At 41.7% G+C, this 23959-nt stretch overlaps 2 protein-coding genes across 3 annotated transcripts in view; one reads left to right on the top strand and one right to left on the bottom strand.

Moving 5' to 3' along the window:
* The window catches only part of Ranbp16 (Ran-binding protein 16), a 43292-nt gene extending 20280 nt beyond the window's left edge, over positions 1 to 23012 (top strand). Inside the window, exons 12-23 of one of the 2 annotated variants that reach the window (XM_088264331.1) lie at positions 674 to 843; positions 4743 to 4887; positions 6726 to 6873; positions 7419 to 7581; positions 8353 to 8543; positions 9168 to 9297; positions 10345 to 10426; positions 11090 to 11228; positions 13939 to 14016; positions 14982 to 15094; positions 15790 to 16004; positions 18209 to 23012. In XM_088264331.1, coding sequence (XP_088120457.1) covers positions 674 to 843; positions 4743 to 4887; positions 6726 to 6873; positions 7419 to 7581; positions 8353 to 8543; positions 9168 to 9297; positions 10345 to 10426; positions 11090 to 11228; positions 13939 to 14016; positions 14982 to 15094; positions 15790 to 16004; positions 18209 to 18308 — 1674 coding nt within the window. In that variant the 3' untranslated portion in view covers positions 18309 to 23012. Of the gene's footprint in view, positions 1 to 670; positions 844 to 4742; positions 4888 to 6725; positions 6874 to 7418; positions 7582 to 8352; positions 8544 to 9167; positions 9298 to 10344; positions 10427 to 11089; positions 11229 to 13938; positions 14017 to 14981; positions 15095 to 15789; positions 16005 to 18208 lie in introns of both variants that reach the window. The other variant, XM_088264330.1, reaches the window with a different exon arrangement.
* Positions 1 to 23959, bottom strand: part of LOC148306808 (uncharacterized) — a 138825-nt gene that overhangs the window by 8844 nt on the left and 106022 nt on the right. The window lies entirely within an intron of this gene.

The raw sequence follows: 23959 nt of genomic DNA, 5'->3' as shown, positions 1-23959 counted from the left end.
TGTGAGCGAGTGAAAATGCAGATCGTCCTTATTCTGTGAGCGAGTGAGAACGCAGATCGTCCTTATTCTGTGAGTGAGTGAGTGAGTGAGAACGCAGATCGTCCTTATTCTGCGAGCGAGTCAGAACGCAGATCGTCCTTTCCCTTCCCCCTCAATCCAGTACACGGGAGTGAGTGAGAACGCAGATCGTCTTTATTCTGCGAGCGAATGAGAACGCAGATCGTCCTTATTCTGTGAGCGAGTGAGAACGCAGATCGTCCTTATTCTGTGAGCGAGTGAGAAAGCGGATCTTTCTTATTCTGTGAGCAATTGAGAATGCAGATCGTCCTTATTATGTGAGCAAATGAGAACGCAGATCGTCCTTATTCTGTGAGCGAGTGAGAACGCAGATCGTCCTTATTCTGTGAGCGAGTGAGAACGCAGATCGTCCTTATTCTGTGAGTGAGTGAGAACGCAGATCGTCCTTATTCTGTGAGCGAGCGAGAACGCAGATCGTCCTTATTCTGTGAGCGAGTGAGAACGCAGATCGTCCTTATTCTGCGAGCGAGTGAGAACGCAGATCGTTCTTTCCCTCCCCCCCCAATCCGGTACACGGGAGTGAGTGAGAACGCAGAGAGTGAGTGGTTCTCCTAAAAAACAATAAAGATCTCTGACCCTTCCTCCCGCGCAGCAGCAGGAGGGCTGCGAGAAGCTGGAGCTGGCCATGATGTGGTTCCTGGAGCAGTTTCGCAAGATCTACGTGAGCGACCAGGTCCAGAAGAACTGCAAGCTCTTCCGGAGGCTCAGCGAGGTGCTCGGCATCACCGACGAGTCCATGCTGCTCAGCGTCTTCATCCGGAAAATGTAAATATCCCTTTCACTACTAAACGGTACTGGAACACCGATGAGGAGGAAGACGGAAACGCGCGAATGGAAACAATCATTTATTCACAACATTTTGAGTGTGTCCAAATACTTGTTCACAAAATCTGGATTATCTCCGATTACAGGAGTTATTTTCATATTATTTTTTGACATCTCATCAAAGATGAAGAAGAATATGGAAGTCTGGGCATTTACGGGGCTGACGACCGTCATAGGCCGGTTTAAGTGATCACCTTACACACGTGTAACATTCACCAATTCTACCCATTATTGACAACCACACTACTCAAATTCTTGGAAGTTCTATATATATATGAACCAATTTAGAAAAGTTCTAGTGATTCAAGAACAAGGTTTCTAAATTGGTTCATATACAGTAGAATCGCGATATAACGAAATCCAAGGGACCAAAAAATATTAATTCGTAATAACGAATTCCCACATATAACGAATTTTTTTAAATCATACTTAGTATGTATATGTTGCACGCCGTTGTAAAAAATGTTACGCGGCTTTTCAAGTTCTGCAAACAAAGGAGGAAGGGGGCCATAGGGAACTGAATACCTACATATTTTCACTTGTTTTCTTATTAACCTTACGGTGATAAAAGTGCCGCGGGAATCGATGATATTCGTATGTATTTTGTACACAATATGAGAATGTGATTTTAAAACCGGAAAAACGTAAATATTCCTAGTTGCTTTTACTGGCCATATTTAAAGTTGAAATATAACAATTTTGTAATGTTGGGTCTGGTAAATATGTATCTGAAAATGAGAATAATAACGTCAAATATAATAATAATAATATCACAAGTAGCCGCCAAAGCCGAGAACGAGAGCAGCTTGCGCGCTACTGACGGCCAGTGTTGTCAGACGTCAAAGAGTAGTTTTCGATATTGAGATTGCGAAATTACGAAATTGCGAAATTACGAGACGGAATTTACGCGATGAATTTTTTTTCGCCGTCGCTAAAAATTTCCTAAAATCCGTTAAAATTCCGTAATAATCCTTCAAATTCCGTTTGATCTCTTTATTCCTTCAAAATCCGTATAAAACGGACAAATTCGTATTTGTCCAAATTTGTCCGTCATATTTAATATTCCTAGTTGCTTTTATTGGCCATATTTAAAGTTGAAATAAAACAATTTTGTAATGTTGGGTCTGGTAAATGTTTTTCATAATGTCATCCATTTGCAGCGACGGAAATAAATAATTTATAAAAAAATCGGGAATCAAATCCTAACATAAAATCGTAAAAATACACAAACGTTTCTGTGTTTGCGCGTGTGGCGTGCTTTGTAAGTATGCGTGCATGTCGTACGTCGTAACACGTTACTCCGCTAGTCCAATAGTGTGCAGATTGTCTTACCCGACACTACGCCCCACTTAGGGCGCTTGTCCACTACCCGAAATTCCGTGTAATTTTACTGTCTGGCACGTCAGTTAGCGTTTTAAAATGACGATTGGCTTGGATTGGCTTGTGCTTTTGTCCATCTTTCTTCGGATCGGAGCTCTTGATCGGTGCGTGAACACGTTGCGCGTAAATTCGATCGTAAAATCATCGTTTTAAAACGCAAACTGACGTGTCGGACGGACGGTAAAATTATTCCGTGTAGTGGACAAATGCCCTTACGATGTAGATAAAAGACGGATGCAATTTGAGGATTATTATTGTCAACAGAATCATTTCATTGAGATAAAAAGATGGATTGTAATTTGAGAATTATTATTGTCTACCATTGAGATAAGCAGGTGGACTGATTATGAGAGAGAATATACTTGAGAATTTTTATGGCCTACAGAAATAATTTCATTGAAATAAGAAGAGAGATTATAACTACGTCGCCTACTTTCAAAATCCGCCAGATCCATATAAGTCGATTTTACAAAAAAAAATCCAAATTCTCCGGATAACATTAATGTTTCAAAGATTTGTCTATCTTTATATAAAATATTATAAAATAGAGAATTTTCCCATTTTTTTGGAAAGTTTTTCAGTACTCAAAAAAAAACACGAGACACAAATCGATAATGACGTCATCTTAACTTTTGACCTATCTCCGTTCTCTGATTGACCGATATGGGTCAGAAAGCAAGTTTCATGAATATATCGGAATTTGAAATACAACGTTGTTTTTAAGTATTTTTTAGCGGGGTTTTCAAGTATTTAAAATTTTTGAACAATAAAACCCACAACTGGCATTCCGATAGAGTATTTATTTTAAAATCTTATAAAACTGGATCTAGCGGATTTTGAAAGTAGGCAACACAACTAAAGAATTATTATTGCTAAAGTAAATCATTTCACTGACTCATTGACTCTAATTACTAATTACTCAAGCTGATGGGATATTGTATTGAATTACTTTTAAAAATCGCCATAAAACCATCCGCATATGGTGCGGTGGCGCGCGCAGCTTTGAAATATTTTTATCTGCGGCGGCGCGGCTTTGAAATATTTTTATCATAACATTTTTTATTTGTTATAAATTTACTTAAATGTATTGGCATTTTTTCGTACGGGACAAAAGTGATTTTGTTATACATAATAACGGGATTTCGTTATATAAATGCATTTTTGTATGAAAAATTAGTTTTAGGGAATAAATTTGGTTTTTTTTTTCGATATACGTCATTTTTCGATATATCGCGATTACTTATATCGCGATTCTACTGTATATATAGAACTTCCAAGAATTTGAGTAGTGTGGTTGTCAATAACGGGTAGAATTGGTGAATGTTACACGTGTGTAAAGTGATCACTTAAACCAGCCTATGACGGTCGTCAGCCCCGTAAATGCCCAGACTTCCATATTCTTCTTCATCTTTGATGAGATGTCAAAAAATAATTATTTATTCATCAAAAATTATAAAACACTTATGGGGGCGAGGAGAACAAAGCGACGCCAACAGAGAAGGAGCGAACAGGACGTTATACACCCTATTATTAATCTTATCTGAGCACACAAATATTGTCCCCCGCCCCTTATATACGATATTGTGTTTTGTCCGAGTTGCGTGCGGTGGGGACAATATTGTAAACAAAATGAAAGTTGACAAACTGCGTCTCCTTTTTCTTTTCGCATACATTTACGAATACAATTTTAGTACACAAATTCTTATAAAAAATACACAAATTTGCAAGGAACGATTCCCCGTAACTAAAAAAAAATATTTGTTTATTTGGCGTTTAATATGTAGAATTCCATTTTAATTTATGTTTCCGGATTTCCTGTTTTTAACCCTTTTCCGTGCCCCAATGGTGCATAGGGCACTGTATCATATAAAAAGAGATTTTTTGAGTCTACTAAGTTATATTTTCTTTTTTCTATTCTCAATATTATTAATATTTCAAGCATTTACTTTGTGCTTAGCCATTTTTACTTATTTTTTTTTACAAAAATGTTAATAAAATCAGTATATAACCACTCACCGAGATTTTTACGTCTACCGGTTTCGAGACGTACCCGTCTCTTCGTCAGGACAATCAATTCTTTTTTCTTTTTTGACATCTCATCAAAGATGAAGAAGAATATGGAAGTATGGGAGTTAACGGGGCTGACGACCGTCATAGGCCGGTTTAAGCGATCGCTTTGCACACGTGTAACATTCACCAATTCTACCCATTATTGACAACCACACTACTCAAATTCTTGGAAGTTATATATATATATGAACCAATTTTGAAACATTGTTCTTGAATCACTAGAACTTCACTAGAGACAGCTCATTCCGTAAATGCCCGGACTTCCATACTCTTCTTCATCTTTGATGAGATGTCAATAAATAATATGAGAGTCATATGTATTTAATTGAATCACAAAGTCAGTGGTTAAAAAATAAATTTTAAACAAATCGACACCCTTTGTTTCGCAGAATCACCAATCTCAAGTACTGGGGCGGGTCCGAAGCCATAACGGGCAAGACGCTGGGGCTGCTGAGCGACCTCAGCGTCGGCTACTCCTGCGTCAGGAAGCTGGTCAAGCTGGACGAGGTGCAGTTCATGCTCACCCACCACACGGTGAGTCCCGAGACTGGAGGGATGCTAATAATTCAAACCTTTTAACTGCCGGCAGGTACATGTATGGCGGTACCCAGCACGCCGCGAATTTCACCACAAAAATATATAATAACCATATCCGCTCCCTAGGTGGAGCATATGGAGTCCACAAACTGTCTCCAGGCTTTTCTGTCGGCTGCCAGCTCCCTCGCATCCTCCCAAGTCAGACCGCGTCCCGAAGTTCTGACGAGAACTGCCGACGAATTGTCAGCAGTGGTCGGGAACCTGATGCCTTGTAAAGGAGGCGAGCTTGTGGGCGGCTCTCGGGAGGCATGCGGAGTACATGGCCAAGCCAACTGAATCGCCTTATCTTGACGACAGTTGTGACCAAGATTTGCTGCGTCCTACGCCTTATCTCTTCATTCCTCACAAAGTCAAACCACCGCAAACCTAAAATTCTCCTCAGACACCTATTCTCAAGGCTTAGTACACGGCTGCTCTGGCCCCTTGTAAGGTGCCATGTTTCACAGCCGTATAAGAGAACAGGAGCAATGCAGGCATTGTATAGGTGGCATTTGGTCTTCACCGAGTATAAATCTGATCTCCAGACAGCCTTCATACTGTTAATCTCTTACCACAAAAATAAAACCTGAAAGTGTAATAATGTCTGTTTATAAAACTTACCAAATAAATGAAGAGCGCGCCAGTCGTGCGGTCGTTTATCCATAATCATAAAACTAATTGTTCATGGTGTCACAAAATTTGTCATAGAAAATATGAAAACTTAATTATATGTCAAAAGTAATTGTTTGTGTTAGTCTAAAATCACTGTCCTCAGATTCGGCAGTGACGGCAACTCGGGGATTATTGGACAACCCCGAGCGCCATCAGTTGTTCCGATGACAAAGCTCTCTTTGATTTACGTTTAAAGTGGTAAAAACAAATTCTGTTTCAATTCTAAGTATGCAATAAAGATATTCTCAATAGATGTCACTATGCGTTCAATATATTTGTACATTTTGAATAATTGATTTTCTTCAGTAAAAGCCCATTTAAAACGGCGCGTCTTAAGACGTAATTATATGAGCGGCGCTCCGTTCACAGAAAATTATGCGTTTTAGGACGCTTTTGGCAGTCAACCAGTTAGTAACATTTTGAGTTTGTCCATCATGTAAAAATAATCCAAGGTTCGGATTTTGCGTTCGGGTCCCGGTAGACCTTCCTCATACATTTTTTCGTTGTATAGACAGCATTGGCAAGTGATTAGCGTCTTGTGGTTCCCGTTGCAGTCGGAGCTCTTCCTGTACCTGCAGAGTGTTATAGACAGTATTGGCGAGGGGTGACTAGCGTCTTGTGGTTCCCGTTGCAGTCGGAGCACTTCCTGTACCTGCAGAGTGTTATAGACAGTATTGGCGAGGGGTGACTAGCGTCTTGTGGTTCCCGTTGCAGTCGGAGCACTTCCCGTTCCTGGAGAGTGTTGTGAAGACAGTATTGGGGAGGAGTGACTAGCGTCTTGTGGTTCCCGTTGCAGTCGGAGCACTTCCCGTTCCTGGAGAGTGTTGTGAAGACAGTATTGGGGAGGAGTGACTAGCGTCTTGTGGTTCCCGTTGCAGTCGGAGCACTTCCCGTTCCTGGAGAGTGTTGTATAGACAGTATTGGCGAGGGGTGACTAGCGTCTTGTGGTTTCCGTTGCAGTCGGAGCACTTCCCGTTCCTGGAGAGTGTTGTGAAGACAGTGTTGGGGAGGAGTGACTAGCGTCTTGTGGTTCCCGTTGCAGTCGGAGCACTTCCCGTTCCTGGAGAGTGTTGTATAAACAGTATTGGCAAGGGTTTACTAGCGTCTTGTGGTTCCCGTTGCAGTCGGAGCACTTCCCGTTCCTGGGCTGCTCGGCCAGCGTGGGGGAGATGCGGTGCCGCAGCATGCTGTACACGGCCCTCGGGCGCCTGCTCATGGTGGAGCTCGGCGAGGACGAGGACCGCTTCCAGTCCTTCATGATGCCCCTGGCCGGTGAGTAGTCCCCCCCAATGGATAATACACAAAATATATTAGACTCAGTATAGTATAGTCACTCCTTTCAACAACGTCACAAATCAAAAATCGTAATTAGGGACAGGGTTGATGAAAAAACTGCCCGACAACAATGCATTAATAAGCTTGGCACAGGGCACTGCATCATATAAACACAGTGTTACCTTGATCGTTAACACATGAAGGAAAGGTGATCAGCCCTCCGCTTCAGGTACCAGTCCAGGGTAATATTGAATAAATATTACAGTGAAAAAAATCACTTATATTTATTCGACCCCACCCTAGAAATCGAACCCGGGACCTCCACCGCGGTAGCCGGGCGTGCTAACCACTACACTACGGAGGCAGACAAAAAGTACACAGAATAAATGTGAAATTTTGATAAGTACACAGAATAAATGTCAAACTTTGATATAAGTGTAATTAAATTTCTGTGGTTTACGAAGAGAATCTGTACCTTACGATGTAAAACTGTATCTGAGTAAGAGCGCCGGGCTAATACCGGATTCGGGTTCTGCTTCCAGCCGCGTTTGAGAGCATCTCGGGGCTGATGAACCCGGCGGAGCAGGCGGCGCTGCTGAGCTCCGAGCAGGCGCGCAAGGTGCTCATCGGGCTGGCCCGGGACCTGCGCGGCCTCGCCTTCGCCTTCAACACCAAGACCACCTATATGATGCTCTTCGACTGGATGTGAGTTGAACAGGGATGCGCCATGTCACCGTGGCTATTCATGGATAGTGGCATGAGAGGACTGAACGGTTCAGGTTTGGCATCTCTAAGGGTGTTAAACAAGAATGTGTGATGTCACCGTGGCTGTTTAATTTGTACATAGATGGTTGCATGAGACAACTGAACGGTTTAGGTTTGTCATCTTTAAGGGTTTTAAACAGGGTTGTGTGATGTCACCGTGGCTGTTTAATCTATCTGTTTTGTCATTAAGTTATTTGTTGGGACGGCGAAACAACTAAAGGATACTCCTATTGTCCCGGTGTGAAACAGGGATGTGCGATATCACCGTTGTTGTTTAACCCCTCCGGTCCCCCAAAATTAAAAAAATCTAGGTAGACAGTTACATTCCAATTGGAAACAAAATTATTTTGTCCCCTGCTCCACATACTGTTGTAATAGATACGAGTGACAAAAATGTAAGCTTGGAATTTAAATAAATAATGCTAATGATGAAAAAATGTGGAATAACATCCGACATAGGACCTAAGAGGAAAAAATCGAATGAGATTCGACATTGGACCAGTAAGGGTTAACCTATACATGGATAGTTGTATGAAAGGTTTAAATGTTGGAGTTATATTGACTTCATGATGCTTTCATTCCTCTTTGGCATCTCTGAGGTCGTTAAACAGGGATGCGCAATGTCACCGCGACCGTTTAATCCATATCTTTAGTCATTTAGTTAGTAAGATGTTAAAACGGCGAAACAACTAAAGGATATTGTCCGGACAGCTACCCGCAGTACCTGGGCATCCTGGTGCGCGGGCTGGAGGCGTGGTGCACGCAGCCCGCCGTGTCCACGCCGGTGCTGAAGCTGGCCGCGGAGCTCGTGCAGAACCGCAGCCAGCGCCTGCAGTTCGACGTGTCCAGCCCCAACGGCATCCTGCTCTTCCGCGAGGCCAGCAACGTCATGTGCGCGTACGGTGAGTCCGCGCCCGCTGTTCCTAATGCTACTGGCGCTGCTCGCGATTAGTTTTTCCCCCTCTCAGATACGTACCAGAGCTAACATTACATGAGCTAACGTTACATTTTAATCCGACTATGGTCGATAAAAGTAACATTTGGGAATATCACATTTTTCACATAAGTGGTTTTTAAACCACTTATTCCACTTATTTTTGTCCGCCTCCATGGTGTAATGGTTAGCGTATTTAGCTACCGTGCTGGAGGTTCCGGGTTCATTCCCAGACGGGGTGAAAACAAATATTAGTAATTTTACACTATAATATTTATTTAATATTACCCCGGACTGGTTCCTGAAGCGCAAGAGTGATCACCTTGCCTTCATGTAAGTAATGATCAAGATAACACTGTGTCAATTCGATGCAGTGCCCTATGCACCATTGGGTGCGGATAAGGGTTATAAGTAAGTAAAGTAAGGTACCTGAAGCGGAGGGCTCATCACCTTTCCTCCATGTGTAAACGATCAAGATAACACTGCGGATAAGTGTATTATTATTAAGTCTATTAATTTTATAAAGATATTCTCATATGGTGTTCGAAATACATGGAACTCTGTCCTCATGCTGCTCTCTGTTCCCTCGCAGGCAGTCGGATCCTCAATATGGAGGTCAGCAAGGACCTGATGTACCCCATGAAGCTGAAGGGCATCTCCGTCTGCTTCTCTATGCTCAAGGCGGCGCTGTGCGGCAACTATGTCAACTTTGGCGTATTTAGGTCAGTACAAGCGTAGCTTAATCACAGTACAAACAGTGCCAGCGTGGCATAAAACATGAAATAAATACAGTATTAACATGACACAAAGACGGTAAGAACATGATATAAGGACAGTATTAACATGAAATAAATACAGTATTAACATGACACAAAGACGGTATCAACACGATATAATGACAGTATTAACATGAAATAAATACAGTATTAACATGACACAAAGATGGTAAGAACATGATATAAGGACAGTATTAACATGAAATAAATACAGTATTAACATGACACAAAGACGGTAACAACATGATATAAGGACAGTATTAACATGAAATAAATACAGTATTAACATGACACAAAGACGGTATCAACACGACATAAGGACAGTATTGATATGACAGTATCAACATGACATAAGGACAGTTTTAATATGACAGTATCAACATGATATAAAGACAGTATTAATATGACACAAAGACACCATAAACTTGACATAATTACAGTATTAACATAACATAAAGACGGCATCAACATGACACAAAGACAGTATCAATTTGACACAAAGACAATATCAACATGATATAAAGACAATATCAACATGACGTAAAGAAATCTAAATATGGAACAAACATATTACCGTAAAAACTAATTAATTAAAATTTCACTGTGAGTTGAAAAATATTTCCAAATTCTTCACACAATACTTAAGACGATTCAAAAAACTATAAGCTATTTTGAAAGTAACAAATATTCTGCCCAAAATTCGAAATAAAAAAAACATTTTGAGTGTGTCCAAATCCTTGTTCACAAATCCTGGTTTCTCCGCATTTTTTTCGAGGAGTTACTTGTACATTTTAACATCTCATTGAAGATGAAGAAGAATATGGTTTTTACAGAGCTCACGACCTGTCACTTTATTGCATACCAACCAAAGTTCCTTTGACTGAAAGTGGTTTTGTTTGACGTGTTTCTGTGTTCCAATGCCAGCTGTGAATTTTTCGACGAACTCTCAATCTTTTGCAAACATACCACTAATTTTGTCATTGTCGTTTTCAGGTTATATCGAGATGAGGCGCTTGAAAACGCTTTAAATATGTTTGTTAAGTTACTCCTAAGCATTCCACAGACTGACCTATTGGTAAGTTGTTTGAATTTTTATATCATTAATGATAAGAATGTGCCTCAAATCTTTACCGCCGGTCGGCACACAGTCAGTGCCGGTTGGGATAGTCCCAGGCGTACTGTGGGCACACAGTCTGTGCCAGCTTTGATAATGAAAGCGCGTCTTTGGCACATAGTATGTGCCAGATTTAATAATGCTTAACGTGTGTTTTGCACACAGTAAGTGCCAGCTTGGATAGTGAAGGCGCGCGTTGGACTTTCAGTCTGTGCCATATTGGATAATTTAAGGTGCCAGACTGTGTACGTGCATTGTGTACACAGTATGTCAGCTTTAATAATACAAGTCGCTTTTTTGGCACACAGTAAGTGCCAAATTGGATAGTCCAAGGCACATAGACTGTGCCATATGGTAAAGTCAAAAGCGCGTGTTGGGTACGTATTCCGTGCCAAATTGGATAGTCAAAAGCGCGCGTTAGGTACACGTGCCAAATTGGAAAGTGCAAGGCACGCATTGTGCATTCAGTCTGTGCCGAATTGGATAGTGCACGGTGGGCACACAGTCTGAGCCAAATTTGTTAATGCAAGGCGCGCTTTGGGCACACAGTTTGCGCCTAGTTGGATAGTGCAAGGCGCGCGTTTGACCCTTGCACGTAAGATAACCTTGTGAATTGCGGTCCAGGACTACCCGAAGCTATCACAGACCTACTACGTGCTGCTGGAGTGCCTGGCGCAGGACCACATGGCCTTCCTGGCCTCGCTGCAGCCGGCGGCCTTCCTCTACATCCTCGCCACCATCTCCGAAGGACTCACGGCACTCGGTAAGCAGACCAGTCTTCTTCTTCTTGGTATATAAGCCTCTGTTGAGATGTCGAAAATGTATTCTTTCCTCACTCATTGGTTCCACGTGCCCAAACCATCCTTCACACATCTTTCTTAGTTTGCTGGATAGTGCTCATCTCAGCCTTGCACCCTTTCCTTATATCACCATTGGAACATCTACCATACATGGTCTTGCCGCACTGAGAGATGGCATCCCGACTGCATCCAGTCTACTCTCATCCTTCCCAAACCATCCCAAGCCGCCTTCCTTAGTTTGCTGGATAGTGCTCATCTCAGCCTTGCACCCTTTCCTTATATCACCATTGGAACATCTACCATACATGGTCTTGCCGCACTGAGAGATGGCATCCCGACTGCATCCAGTCTACTCTCATCCTTCCCAAACCATCCCAAGCCGCCTTCCTTAGTTTGCTGGATAGTGCTCATCTCAGCCTTGCACCCTTTCCTTATATCACCATTGGAACATCTACCATACATGGTCTTGCCGCACTGAGAGATGGCATCCCGACTGCATCCAGTCTACTCTCATCCTTCCCAAACCATCCCAAGCCGCCTTCCTTAGTTTGCTGGATAGTGCTCATCTCAGCCTTGCACCCTTTCCTTATATCACCATTGGAACATCTACCATACATGGTCTTGCCGCACTGAGAGATGGCATCCCGACTGCATCCAGTCTACTCTCATCCTTCCCAAACCATCCCAAGCCGCCTTCCTTAGTTTGCTGGATAGTGCTCATCTCAGCCTTGCACCCTTTCCTTATATCACCATTGGAACATCTACCATACATGGTCTTGCCGCACTGAGAGATGGCATCCCGACTGCATCCAGTCTACTCTCATCCTTCCCAAACCATCCCAAGCCGCCTTCCTTAGTTTGCTGGATAGTGCTCATCTCAGCCTTGCACCCTTTCCTTATATCACCATTGGAACATCTACCATACATGGTCTTGCCGCACTGAGAGATGGCATCCCGACTGCATCCAGTCTACTCTCATCCTTCCCAAACCATCCCAAGCCGCCTTCCTTAGTTTGCTGGATAGTGCTCATCTCAGCCTTGCACCCTTTCCTTATATCACCATTGGAACATCTACCATACATGGTCTTGCCGCACTGAGAGATGGCATCCCGACTGCATCCAGTCTACTCTCATCCTTCCCAAACCATCCCAAGCCGCCTTCCTTAGTTTGCTGGATAGTGCTCATCTCAGCCTTGCACCCTTTCCTTATATCACCATTGGAACATCTACCATACATGGTCTTGCCGCACTGAGAGATGGCATCCCGACTGCATCCAGTCTACTCTCATCCTTCCCAAACCATCCCAAGCCGCCTTCCTTAGTTTGCTGGATAGCGCTCATCTCAGCCTTGCACCCTTTCCTTATATCACCATTGGAACATCTACCATACATGGTCTTGCCGCACTGAGAGATGGCATCCCGACTGCATCCAGTCTACTCTCATCCTTCCCAAACCATCCCAAGCCGCCTTCCTTAGTTTGCTGGATAGTGCTCATCTCAGCCTTGCACCCTTTCCTTATATCACCATTGGAACATCTACCATACATGGTCTTGCCGCACTGAGAGATGGCATCCCGACTGCATCCAGTCTACTCTCATCCTTCCCAAACCATCCCAAGCCGCCTTCCTTAGTTTGCTGGATAGTGCTCATCTCAGCCTTGCACCCTTTCCTTATATCACCATTGGAACATCTACCATACATGGTCTTGCCGCACTGAGAGATGGCATCCCGACTGCATCCAGTCTACTCTCATCCTTCCCAAACCATCCCAAGCCGCCTTCCTTAGTTTGCTGGATAGTGCTCATCTCAGCCTTGCACCCTTTCCTTATATCACCATTGGAACATCTACCATACATGGTCTTGCCGCACTGAGAGATGGCATCCCGACTGCATCCAGTCTACTCTCATCCTTCCCAAACCATCCCAAGCCGCCTTCCTTAGTTTGCTGGATAGTGCTCATCTCAGCCTTGCACCCTTTCCTTATATCACCATTGGAACATCTACCATACATGGTCTTGCCGCACTGAGAGATGGCATCCCGACTGCATCCAGTCTACTCTCATCCTTCCCAAACCATCCCAAGCCGCCTTCCTTAGTTTGCTGGATAGCGCTCATCTCAGCCTTGCACCCTTTCCTTATATCACCATTGGAACATCTACCATACATGGTCTTGCCGCACTGAGAGATGGCATCCCGACTGCATCCAGTCTACTCTCATCCTTCCCAAACCATCCCAAGCCGCCTTCCTTAGTTTGCTGGATAGTGCTCATCTCAGCCTTGCACCCTTTCCTTATATCACCATTGGAACATCTACCATACATGGTCTTGCCGCACTGAGAGATGGCATCCCGACTGCATCCAGTCTACTCTCATCCTTCCCAAACCATCCCAAGCCGCCTTCCTTAGTTTGCTGGATAGTGCTCATCTCAGCCTTGCACCCTTTCCTTATATCACCATTGGAACATCTACCATACATGGTCTTGCCGCACTGAGAGATGGCGTCCCGACTGCATCCAGTCTACTCTCATCCTTCCCAAACCATCCCAAGCCGCCTTCCTTAGTTTGCTGGATAGTGCTCATCTCGGCCTTGCACCCTTTCCTTATATCACCATTGGAACATCGTCTCTGTTGGGACACCAATGAAATAATGTGACTTTGGCAATTGGTTTCAGATACAATGGTGTGTACAGGGTGCTGCGCTACTTTGGATCACATAGTCACCTATTTATTCAAACAGCTGTCTATCAAATGTGAGTACGGACATGACTTTTTGACGATACTAGTCCTTTGATGATTCACAAACTGACCTTAGACAATACACAACTTTTGACGATACATGACCTTTGACAAAGCATGACTATTTATAACACAATACACACACGACTTTTGACAATACACAAATTCTGACAATATATGAGTTTGACGAAATACAACTTTTGACGATATACGACATTTGACAATAAGTGACCTTTGACGATACGTGACTTGACAATACGCGACTTTTAACAATACACAACTTTTGACTATACGCGACTTTTGACAATACGTGAATATTGACGATACGCAACTTTTGACAATATTCGACTTTTGACAATATGCGACTTTTGACAATATACGAATTTTGACAATACGTGACTTTGACGATATATGATATTTGACAATATGTGACCATTGACGATATGTGACTTTTTCAATAAGCAACTTTTGACAATATGCGACTTTTGACTATACACGACTTTTGACAATACGTGACTTTTGACGATACGTACTTTTGACGATATACGACATTTAACAATTTTGACCATTGACAATATGTGACTTTTGACAATACGCGACTTTTGACAATACGTACTTTTGACGAAATATGACATTTGACAATACGTGACCATGGACGATACGTGACATTTGACATTACGCAACTTTTGACAATACGCGACTTTTGACAGTACGCGACTTTTGACAATACGCGACTTTTGACGATTCTAGATTTTTACAATATGCTACTTTTACATGATTTTTGACAATACATCACTTTTGATGATACGCAAACTGTGACGACACAAGACCTTTAACGCCTCCGTAGTGCTGACCACAGCACATCGCTATTTTTATTTTCCATGTTTGCTAACATCAACCAAACGATGACATTGCCTGAGATAACGGTGAGCAGATTTCACTGTCCGTACTTGATATTTTTTTATACTTGTCCTTCCAGCTAGTGCATTTCCAAATAAAAAACAGTCAAATAGAGGCGGGCCCGAGCAGAACGCCATGTTCCTGGAGGTCATGCAGAGGCGGCCCGAGATCATGCAACAGCTGCTGACAACGGTGAGTCGCGCCATGTGTTCATATATAGCACTCATACACACACCCACAAGTGTAATGGTCAGCACGCTCGGCTACCCTACTGGAGGTTCCGGGTTCGATTCCCAAGGGGGGTCAAATGAATATAAGTGATTTTTTTTTACTCTAATATTTATTAATATAACCCAGGAGTGGTAAAAAGCACAACTCGTTTGAGATTTTAGTGAAGTATTTATAGTCCGCCTCCGTAGTGTAATGGTCAGCACGCTCTGCTACCATTCTGGAGGTCCCGGGTTCGATTCCCAGAGGGTCAAATAAATATAAGTGAGTTTTTCACTTTAATATTTATTCTATACATATTACCCTGGACTGGTTCCTGAAGCGGAGGGCTGATCACCTTTCCTTCACGTGTTAACGATAGAGATAACACTGTGTTTATATGATGCAGTGCCCTATGCACCATTGGGGTTTAGATAAGGGTTTGAAAAAGAAGATTATTATTGTTATTTTATTTTTATATTCCTATTACTTATGTCAAAAGTCTGCGTAATTGGAGGGCATGTATGACTATGTATGGATGTGAAGGAGGTGAGGAGTGTAGGAGTCAGGACAGGAGAGTGTGGCGTTCCATCCACTCTGCCTATCCCTGCGGAGAAACGGCGTGATGGCAGTAGTAGTTATTTATATACTAAATATTTGAATGTCTCTTACTGCGCTAGGTGCTGAACGTGATAATGTTCGAGGACTGCCGCAACCAGTGGTCCATGTCGCGGCCGCTGCTGGGGCTGGTGCTGCTGAACGAGGAGCACTTCCAGCGCCTGCGCGCGCGCGTCGTGGCCGCCCAGCCGGGCGAGCGCCAGCCCGCCATGGCCGCCTGGTTCCACGCGCTCATGGACGGCGTGGAGCGCAACCTGCTCACCAAGAACAGGGACAAGTGAGCTCGCTACCTACTCCCACGTGTATTCCATAATGTGCCGTCTTTACATATCGAAATTAAATATGGCATTTTTATGTAATTAAAATGTGTCATTTTTATATTGTGGGTGTATTTTGTCCGCCTCCGTAGTGTAATGGTCAGCACGCTCGGCTACCGTTCTGGAGGTCCCGGGTTCGATTCCCAGGGGGGGTCAAATAAATGGAAGTGATTTTTTCACTGTAATATTTATTCAATATTACCCTGGACTGGTACCTGAAGCGGAGGGCTGATCACCTTTCCTTCGTGTGTAGACGATCAAGATAACACTGCGTTTATATGACGCAGTGCCCTATGCACCATTGGGTGCGGATAAGGGTTTTATTATTATATTATAATTATTTTAAAAAATGGCTCAACACAGGCCATGCCGAAAGAGCCGTAATACATATAGTAATAAAAATCTAAGTATCCATGAAATAAATAAGATTTTTAAAAAATACGCTACGTGGAGTTCTATTCTCTTTGCCTACCCCTACGGGGAAGCGGCGTGACGGTCAGTGAGCGTGTTAAAAAAAAAATGTTTCTTATTTTGCAACGTTATAGTCTATGACCAGGTGAGGAGGAATCCATGGGAAGCATAGAATTGTGACCAGCCAAATATTTAATTGATTAATTAACCTTTTAACTGCGTCCACTTTGTTCCTGAGAGACGCCCGTACGCGGCGGTATTTAGCCGTTTTTAAAATGATTACTTTTATCATGTATTTAGTTAAGAAACGATTTATTTTCCTAAACAAAAACGTTCAATGGGATTCATTGTGCCTTTTTGGTACTCTATAATACACTTGTGTCACATTATTCTTGAAATTTATCGTAATATAAACAAATAAGATCGTAACATAAATAAATCAAAGCACGCATCGTGTGTCACTCTTACCCACTGGCGATGCGTAGCGTCGAGAGTGAGACAGATATGGGGCATGATTATGGCGCAGACTAATTACCGACCGCAAGAAAAATCAGGGATCTGTTATTTTATTTATCCTTGCGATGTTACAAATTATTAGTCAGATATTTCAACAGATGTCATAAGGCCAAGGATTGACGTATTATTTTATCCAAAGTTCCACACCATGAAAAAATCCCTCCAAGTTGAACTGAGGTTCGAAACTTGGACCTGAGTGAAAACACATACGGTTATGTCAGCCGCGTGTGGGGAATGTTTTGTAAAAACACAAACGGTTATGCGAGCCGCGTGGATAGAGTTAATAAAAAAGAGAAACATTTGTGTTTGTATTATTTACACAAATATTTCTATTCCGTACTATTTCTGTGAGCCTAAGTGGCTCATTATTAGAAATAGGAATCAAATTGTGGTAGGGTGGGTTCCACAATTTGATTGATCGGTTCCACAATATGTGCCATCTTTACATATTGAAATGTGGCATTATTATATATTGAAAAATGATATTTTTATATATTTATGTATGGCATTTTTATGTATTAAAATATGACATTTTTATATATTAAAACAGTCATTTTTTTATATTAAAATGTAACATTTTATTGTATTCAAACATTTAATTTTTGTGTGTTAAAATATCGTTTTTACATAATGAAATGTGGCATTTATATATATTAAAATAGGATATTTTCATATATTTAAATGTCATTTTTATGTATTAAAATATGATATTTTTATATATTGAAATGTGGCATTTTTATATATTAAAATAGGATATTTTCATATATTTAAATGTCATTTTTATGTATTAAAATATGATATTTTTATATATTTGAATGTTTCATTTTTGTGTATTAAAATATCATTTTTACATAATGAAAGGTGGCATTTTTATGTATTAAAATATGTCATTTTTATATATTAAAATGTAACATTTTATTGTATTCAAACATTTAATTTTTGTGTGTTAAAATATTGTTTTTACATAATAAAATGTGGCATTTTTATATATTAAAACATGTCATTTTTATATATTACCATGGAACACTTTTTGTATTAAAATTTTTATGTATTAAAATATGACATTTTTACTTATAAAAATGTGTCATTACAATATGGCATTTTTATATTTTAAAATGCACAATTTTTATGTATAATTTTAATATATTGAAAAATGTAATTTTTATATTTTAAACAAAATATAACTCGATAGCTCAGAGAATAATGTAGTATGTAATTGTGTCTTCTCTCCCGGCAGATTCACGCAGAACCTGTCCACGTTCCGGCGGGACATCAACGACTCGCTGCGCGGCCCCAACACGACCGCCTCCTCCGTCACCGACATGATGACCTCATAACGGCAGCCGCGACCCGCCCGCGGCGCCCCGCGCGCGCCCGCCCCCCGCAGGCGCCGCCAGCACCCCGCGCCGTGCCTCCGCCGGAGGTGCGAGGCCTCGTAGGCTCTCGCGGTCACCCGCGATCCTCGTAACCTCTCGCAGTCACCCGTGAATTCTTCGTAAACTTTCGCGGTCACCCGTGAATTTGTCGTAACCTCTCGCGGCCACCCGAGAATCTTCGTAAACTCTAGCAGTGGAGAATCGCAACGTCCTAGATGATTCCAGTTTATTTAGATGCGTGAAATGTTGTTTTTTTTAATCAGTGTTGTAATTTTCTACTCAATTTACCAAGTGAAAGTGGCATAAGTGTGGAAATTGAACGGGCAGCTGCTCTAGTCATACGATGAGTGTATAAAGAGCTCGTAACGAAATGGACCATGTAAGAAATTGTAACTGTAAAAGATTAGTGATATTTGGGTTAAAAGCGTAATTTCATTAGTCGGTTCGGCCGTCACTTTGTGGTAAAAATTAACAATTTTTAATTAATGTTTTACTTAGTAATTTCCACCATTTTTTTTAAATTTAGTGTGACACATGTTTCCATGCGTTTTGCATAATTTTCAAACACCGTTATATCATTTTAGTGTCCTTGGACGTGGGGAGGCTTTACTCACTGTCGAGAAATTCCAAAATAATAAACGAAAAAACAGCTCCTACTCACTTTAGACTTATTTATTTATTTATTTATTTAAACTTCATGTACAGAAAATAAAAAGTACATTGGCGGGCTTATTGCTAAAAAGCAATATCTTCCAACCGACCAAAGACGGACTAGTGATATTGATCAAAACGTTTGATACCATATATAGCCGTTTGCAAGCAGTGGGCAGATAGTACTTGAACATTTAAAAAAACATAAATTACAAATTGACATTTAAAAAGAAACATAAATTAACAAAAGACGATAGTAAGGAGGGCAAAGGAAGAAGCTTAGCTTCACATACGGTGTTTGAAACTGATGCGGAATGCTTGGAGACACATCGCTCACTCCTTTCAAGAACGTCGTAAATCAAAAATCGTCAATTTTCAGTTATGCATGTTTTCAGAATGCCCAGAAAATGTACTATATCCCAGCAAAAGCGGCATATTTTTAACTCAATGTTTACCCGCTACAGGGCAGAAAGTGTTGTTTTTGCATTTTGAAGAAAAGGTATTGTTTAATTGTTTTTTTAAATATACTAAATATTTTTCAAATGGAGAAAAAACATTCAGGTTTTACCTAAAAAGATCTGTTGCACAGTAAAAAGTTCAATAAGCGGCTTGATATTTATTTTTAATACATTTTATTATATTTTTAAACTTTAAAAACAATCTCTTGAAAAATCTTTTTTTTTATTTGTGACGTTCTTGAAAGGAGTGAGCGACACGTCACAATAGATTTTAAGAAACATAAAATGGTATTTACAAAATAAAATTTAAAAATAAAAGTATAATGTTTGGCAATGGGCACCTACTAAACGCTTATACCAGAACAGCAACTTTTCCAAACGATTTTAGATGGCAGGCCGTTATTGCGCATAGCTAAATTAGACAAATTGTTTGCGGGAAACGCTTGAGAGCGTCTTTTCCATACTGTTGGTAGAGAGCGGGAGACGCTTGCGAGCGTTCTATTTGCTTACTTTAGGTAGAGCGCGAGAGACGCCTGCAAACATTGTACAGATGGGAATTGGGTGTTGCGGCTACTTGTGATTAGTATACTGAGGGTCGGGCGGCAGACTGCCAGAGTATAATTAGGGTCCTTTTCCATACTGTCGGTAGAGAGCGGGAGACGCTTGCGAGCGTTCTATTTGCTTACTTTAGGTAGAGCGCGAGAGACGCCTGCAAACATTGTACAGATGGGAATTGGGTGTTGCGGCTACTTGTGATTAGTATACTGAGGGTCGGGCGGCAGACTGCCAGAGTATAATTAGGGTCCTTTTCCATACTGTCGGTAGAGAGCGGGAGACGCTTGCGAGCGTTCTATTTGCTTACTTTAGGTAGAGCGCGAGAGACGCCTGCAAACATTGTACAGATGGGAATTGGGTGTTGCGGCTACTTGTGATTAGTATACTGAGGGTCGGGCGGCAGACTGCCAGAGTATAATTAGGGTCCTTTTCCATACTGTCGGTAGAGAGCGGGAGACGCTTGCGAGCGTTCTATTTGCTTACTTTAGGTAGAGCGCGAGAGACGCCTGCAAACATTGTACAGATGGGAATTGGGTGTTGCGGCTACTTGTGATTAGTATACTGAGGGTCGGGCGGCAGACTGCCAGAGTATAATTAGGGTCCTTTTCCATACTGTCGGTAGAGAGCGGGAGACGCTTGCGAGCGTTCTATTTGCTTACTTTAGGTAGAGCGCGAGAGACGCCTGCAAACATTGTACAGATGGGAATTGGGTGTTGCGGCTACTTGTGATTAGTATACTGAGGGTCGGGCGGCAGACTGCCAGAGTATAATCAGGGGCGGGGTCCATGAACAAAACCTCCCGACAACATTGTGTTGAAGGTCATATTGAATTGATATGAGCATTATTGATAAAATCAAGTGTGGTAGATGTTCCAATGGTGATATAAGGAAAGAATACAAGGCTGAGATGAGCACTATCCAGCAAACTAAGGAAGGCGGCTTGGGATGGTTTGGGAAGGATGAGAGTAGACTGGATGCAGTCGGGATGCCATCTCTCAGTGCGGCAAGACCATGTATGGTAGATGTTCCAATGGTGATATAAGGAAAGGGTGCAAGGCTGAGATGAGCACTATCCAGCAAACTAAGGAAGGCGGCTTGGGATGGTTTGGGAAGGATGAGAGTAGACTGGATGCAGTCGGGATGCCATCTCTCAGTGCGGCAAGACCATGTATGGTAGATGTTCCAATGGTGATATAAGGAAAGGGTGCAAGGCTGAGATGAGCACTATCCAGCAAACTAAGGAAGGCGGCTTGGGATGGTTTGGGAAGGATGAGAGTAGACTGGATGCAGTCGGGATGCCATCTCTCAGTGCGGCAAGACCATGTATGGTAGATGTTCCAATGGTGATATAAGGAAAGGGTGCAAGGCTGAGATGAGCACTATCCAGCAAACTAAGGAAGGCGGCTTGGGATGGTTTGGGCGTATGGATCGAATGAGTGAAGAAAGATTGGTAAAACAAATTTATAATAAATTTTAAATAAAAGTAAGGTGTGGGAATGATCAGCGGGGATATGTATGAGGAATGAATGCGGAAGAGGTGTAAATTATTTGCAAAGATAGATTGGTGTGGCGTTCGATTATCTCTGCCTACCCTTGCGGGAAGGGGCGGCAGCTAATCATTGTTCCGAATTTACTTTTCAACCAATGCCTAAAAAAACTTGCATTATACCCGATATCTCCGCTTGTAATATTGTGAAATTTTGACGTAACCTTAGCAAAAGGTACTGATTTTTGGCAACAGATGGCGCCACTAAAAATTAGTCATATATAAAAGTTCCGTCATTTGTGAGACGAACCTTGTAGTGAAAAAATGCAGTGTAAAATATGAAAATAAATAAATGAATTGATTGTTTTTTGGTCCAGCCAGTTAGGACCAAAGTTTGTTAATTTGCGGCGTCTGTCGATTTGGGACCAGCCGATGAGGCGGACATGTTTAGGTCACATGTGATCATAGTATGCGGGTTTCGATGCTGTGCTTATGGCCATGTCTGGAGTCATTCATCATAGTATGCGGGTTTCGATGCCGTGCTTATGGCCATGTCTGGACTCATTCATCATAGTATGCGGGTTTCAATGCCGTGCTTATGGCCATGTCTGGAGTCATTCATCATAGTATGCGGGTTTCAATGCCGTGCTTATGGCCATGTCTGGAGTCATTCATCATAGTATGCGGGTTTCAATGCCTTGCTTATGGCCATGTCTGTAGTCATTCATCATAGCATGCGGGTTTCAATGCCTTGCTTATGGCCATGTCTGGAGCCATTCATCATAGCATGCGGGTTTCGATGCCGTGCTTATGGCCATGTCTGGACTCCTTCAGCATAGCATGGGGGTTTCAATGCCTTGCTTATGGCCATGTTTGGACGCATTCGATCATAGTATGTCGGTTAGTACGCAAGTGAAAAATTATTGGCAAAAACACTCGTATATATTTGAAATTTTAAAACGTCCACCGCTTATGCACACCATACCCCTACTTATGTTACAACGTAAGTTTTATAGCCTGTTACCAAATGTGAGTGCGTTTACTCTTTATGTCCAAAGCAACTAACTATAGTTTCTTGCGATTGTCGAGTGAAAAATTCTAGGCAAAAACACTCGCAAATCTTTGAAATTACCTTCTTATGATCCAACGTTATAAGTTTTACAGCCTTTTTCCATATGCGAGTGGGTTTACTCTTTATGTCCTAGTAGTTTCATGTGATATGAGTGAAAAATTCTTGGCAAAAACACTCGCAAATCTTTAAGACTTTCATTCACAAGTTCTCGGTGTTTTTTTGGAGTTGTTTGGTTTTGTAGCCGGCGAGTGCGCGTTTTAATGAATTGTTTGATATGAATTTAGACTTGTCCCCCCTTGCCACTGAGCGGGCGGTGCACTATCCCGAGTAATGATAGTGTCGCCGCATCACCTGTATAAGTGTTGTACGTTACTTGTAAAGACTTGTGAATAAATTATATTGGAAGTGTATAAATACAAAATTGAAATAAATGTATATTATTAAAACTGCTTTTTTTTCAATTATCTGTTTAAAATTCTTGTACAGTTCATTGCTATGAAGCAATATCTTCCAACATACCAAATTATGCAAACTGAATAACCTTTTAACACAATTTTGAACTAACATGGTGCAATTTAAAAAAAAATATATATATATAAATATTTTTCACAGTGGATCTTTGTCAGACGGGAGGAATATCTATTTTTAACATACTCAACCTGTAAAGGATCGTATTAGACTCGTGAAGTGTTTATAACAGCCGATATAATTAATATTTTCATTAATCATTTTCTTTTGGAAAATTCGCCTTCGAAAAAACGTTGTTTTCGTAAGTTGGCAATGAATGTCGTCACTGAAACGATGGAGTTATTTTAATTGGCAACATTGCTAAATTATTGGCGGCTCTATTTGTTGATGTCTATGGTCCGTGGACACTTCCATTTTTTAAGCAGACGGGATGGACAGAAAACAGTCATAGGAGTAGTCGACTGTCCAAACTAGTAGAATCATCTTAGTCCGAAAATGCATAAAAAATGTACTACAAAAAAAATGTCCTTGCCTGTGTTTTGAGTTTGGACAGCCATAGTGTTGCAATTGGTATCTTCTTTTTTACGTGTCGGGTCGGTCGACGTGGAGTTTTTCCCTAGTCCCTAATTTGGGCAGTTCAAAACAGCTCCCTACTCATGTCCACTTGTGTATATCCTGGAGCCAGAAACCCTCCATCTTACCCTTGGTGACCAGTTGCAGGAGCTTGTACCTTTCTCCTCTAAGCACATGTCCCAAATAGGACCCTACAATTTACGATATTAGTTCCCTATTCGCTCTGGCTCTTTGGAGGACTCTCGCTTGCTGACCATCTCCATCCTGGGTAACAAGCATTCTTCAATAATTTGTATCTACCTGAAGCTATTACGATAGGTACCTACCTTTCTCTCTGGTCTCAATACTG

The sequence above is a fragment of the Brachycentrus maculatus genome, unplaced genomic scaffold, assembly GCF_059751285.1.
Source record: "Brachycentrus maculatus isolate JH-2025_06_01 unplaced genomic scaffold, ASM5975128v1 h1tg000225l, whole genome shotgun sequence".
NCBI classification, from domain to species: Eukaryota; Metazoa; Arthropoda; class Insecta; order Trichoptera; family Brachycentridae; genus Brachycentrus; species Brachycentrus maculatus.
This window is presented reverse-complemented; position numbering and strand designations above follow the sequence as displayed.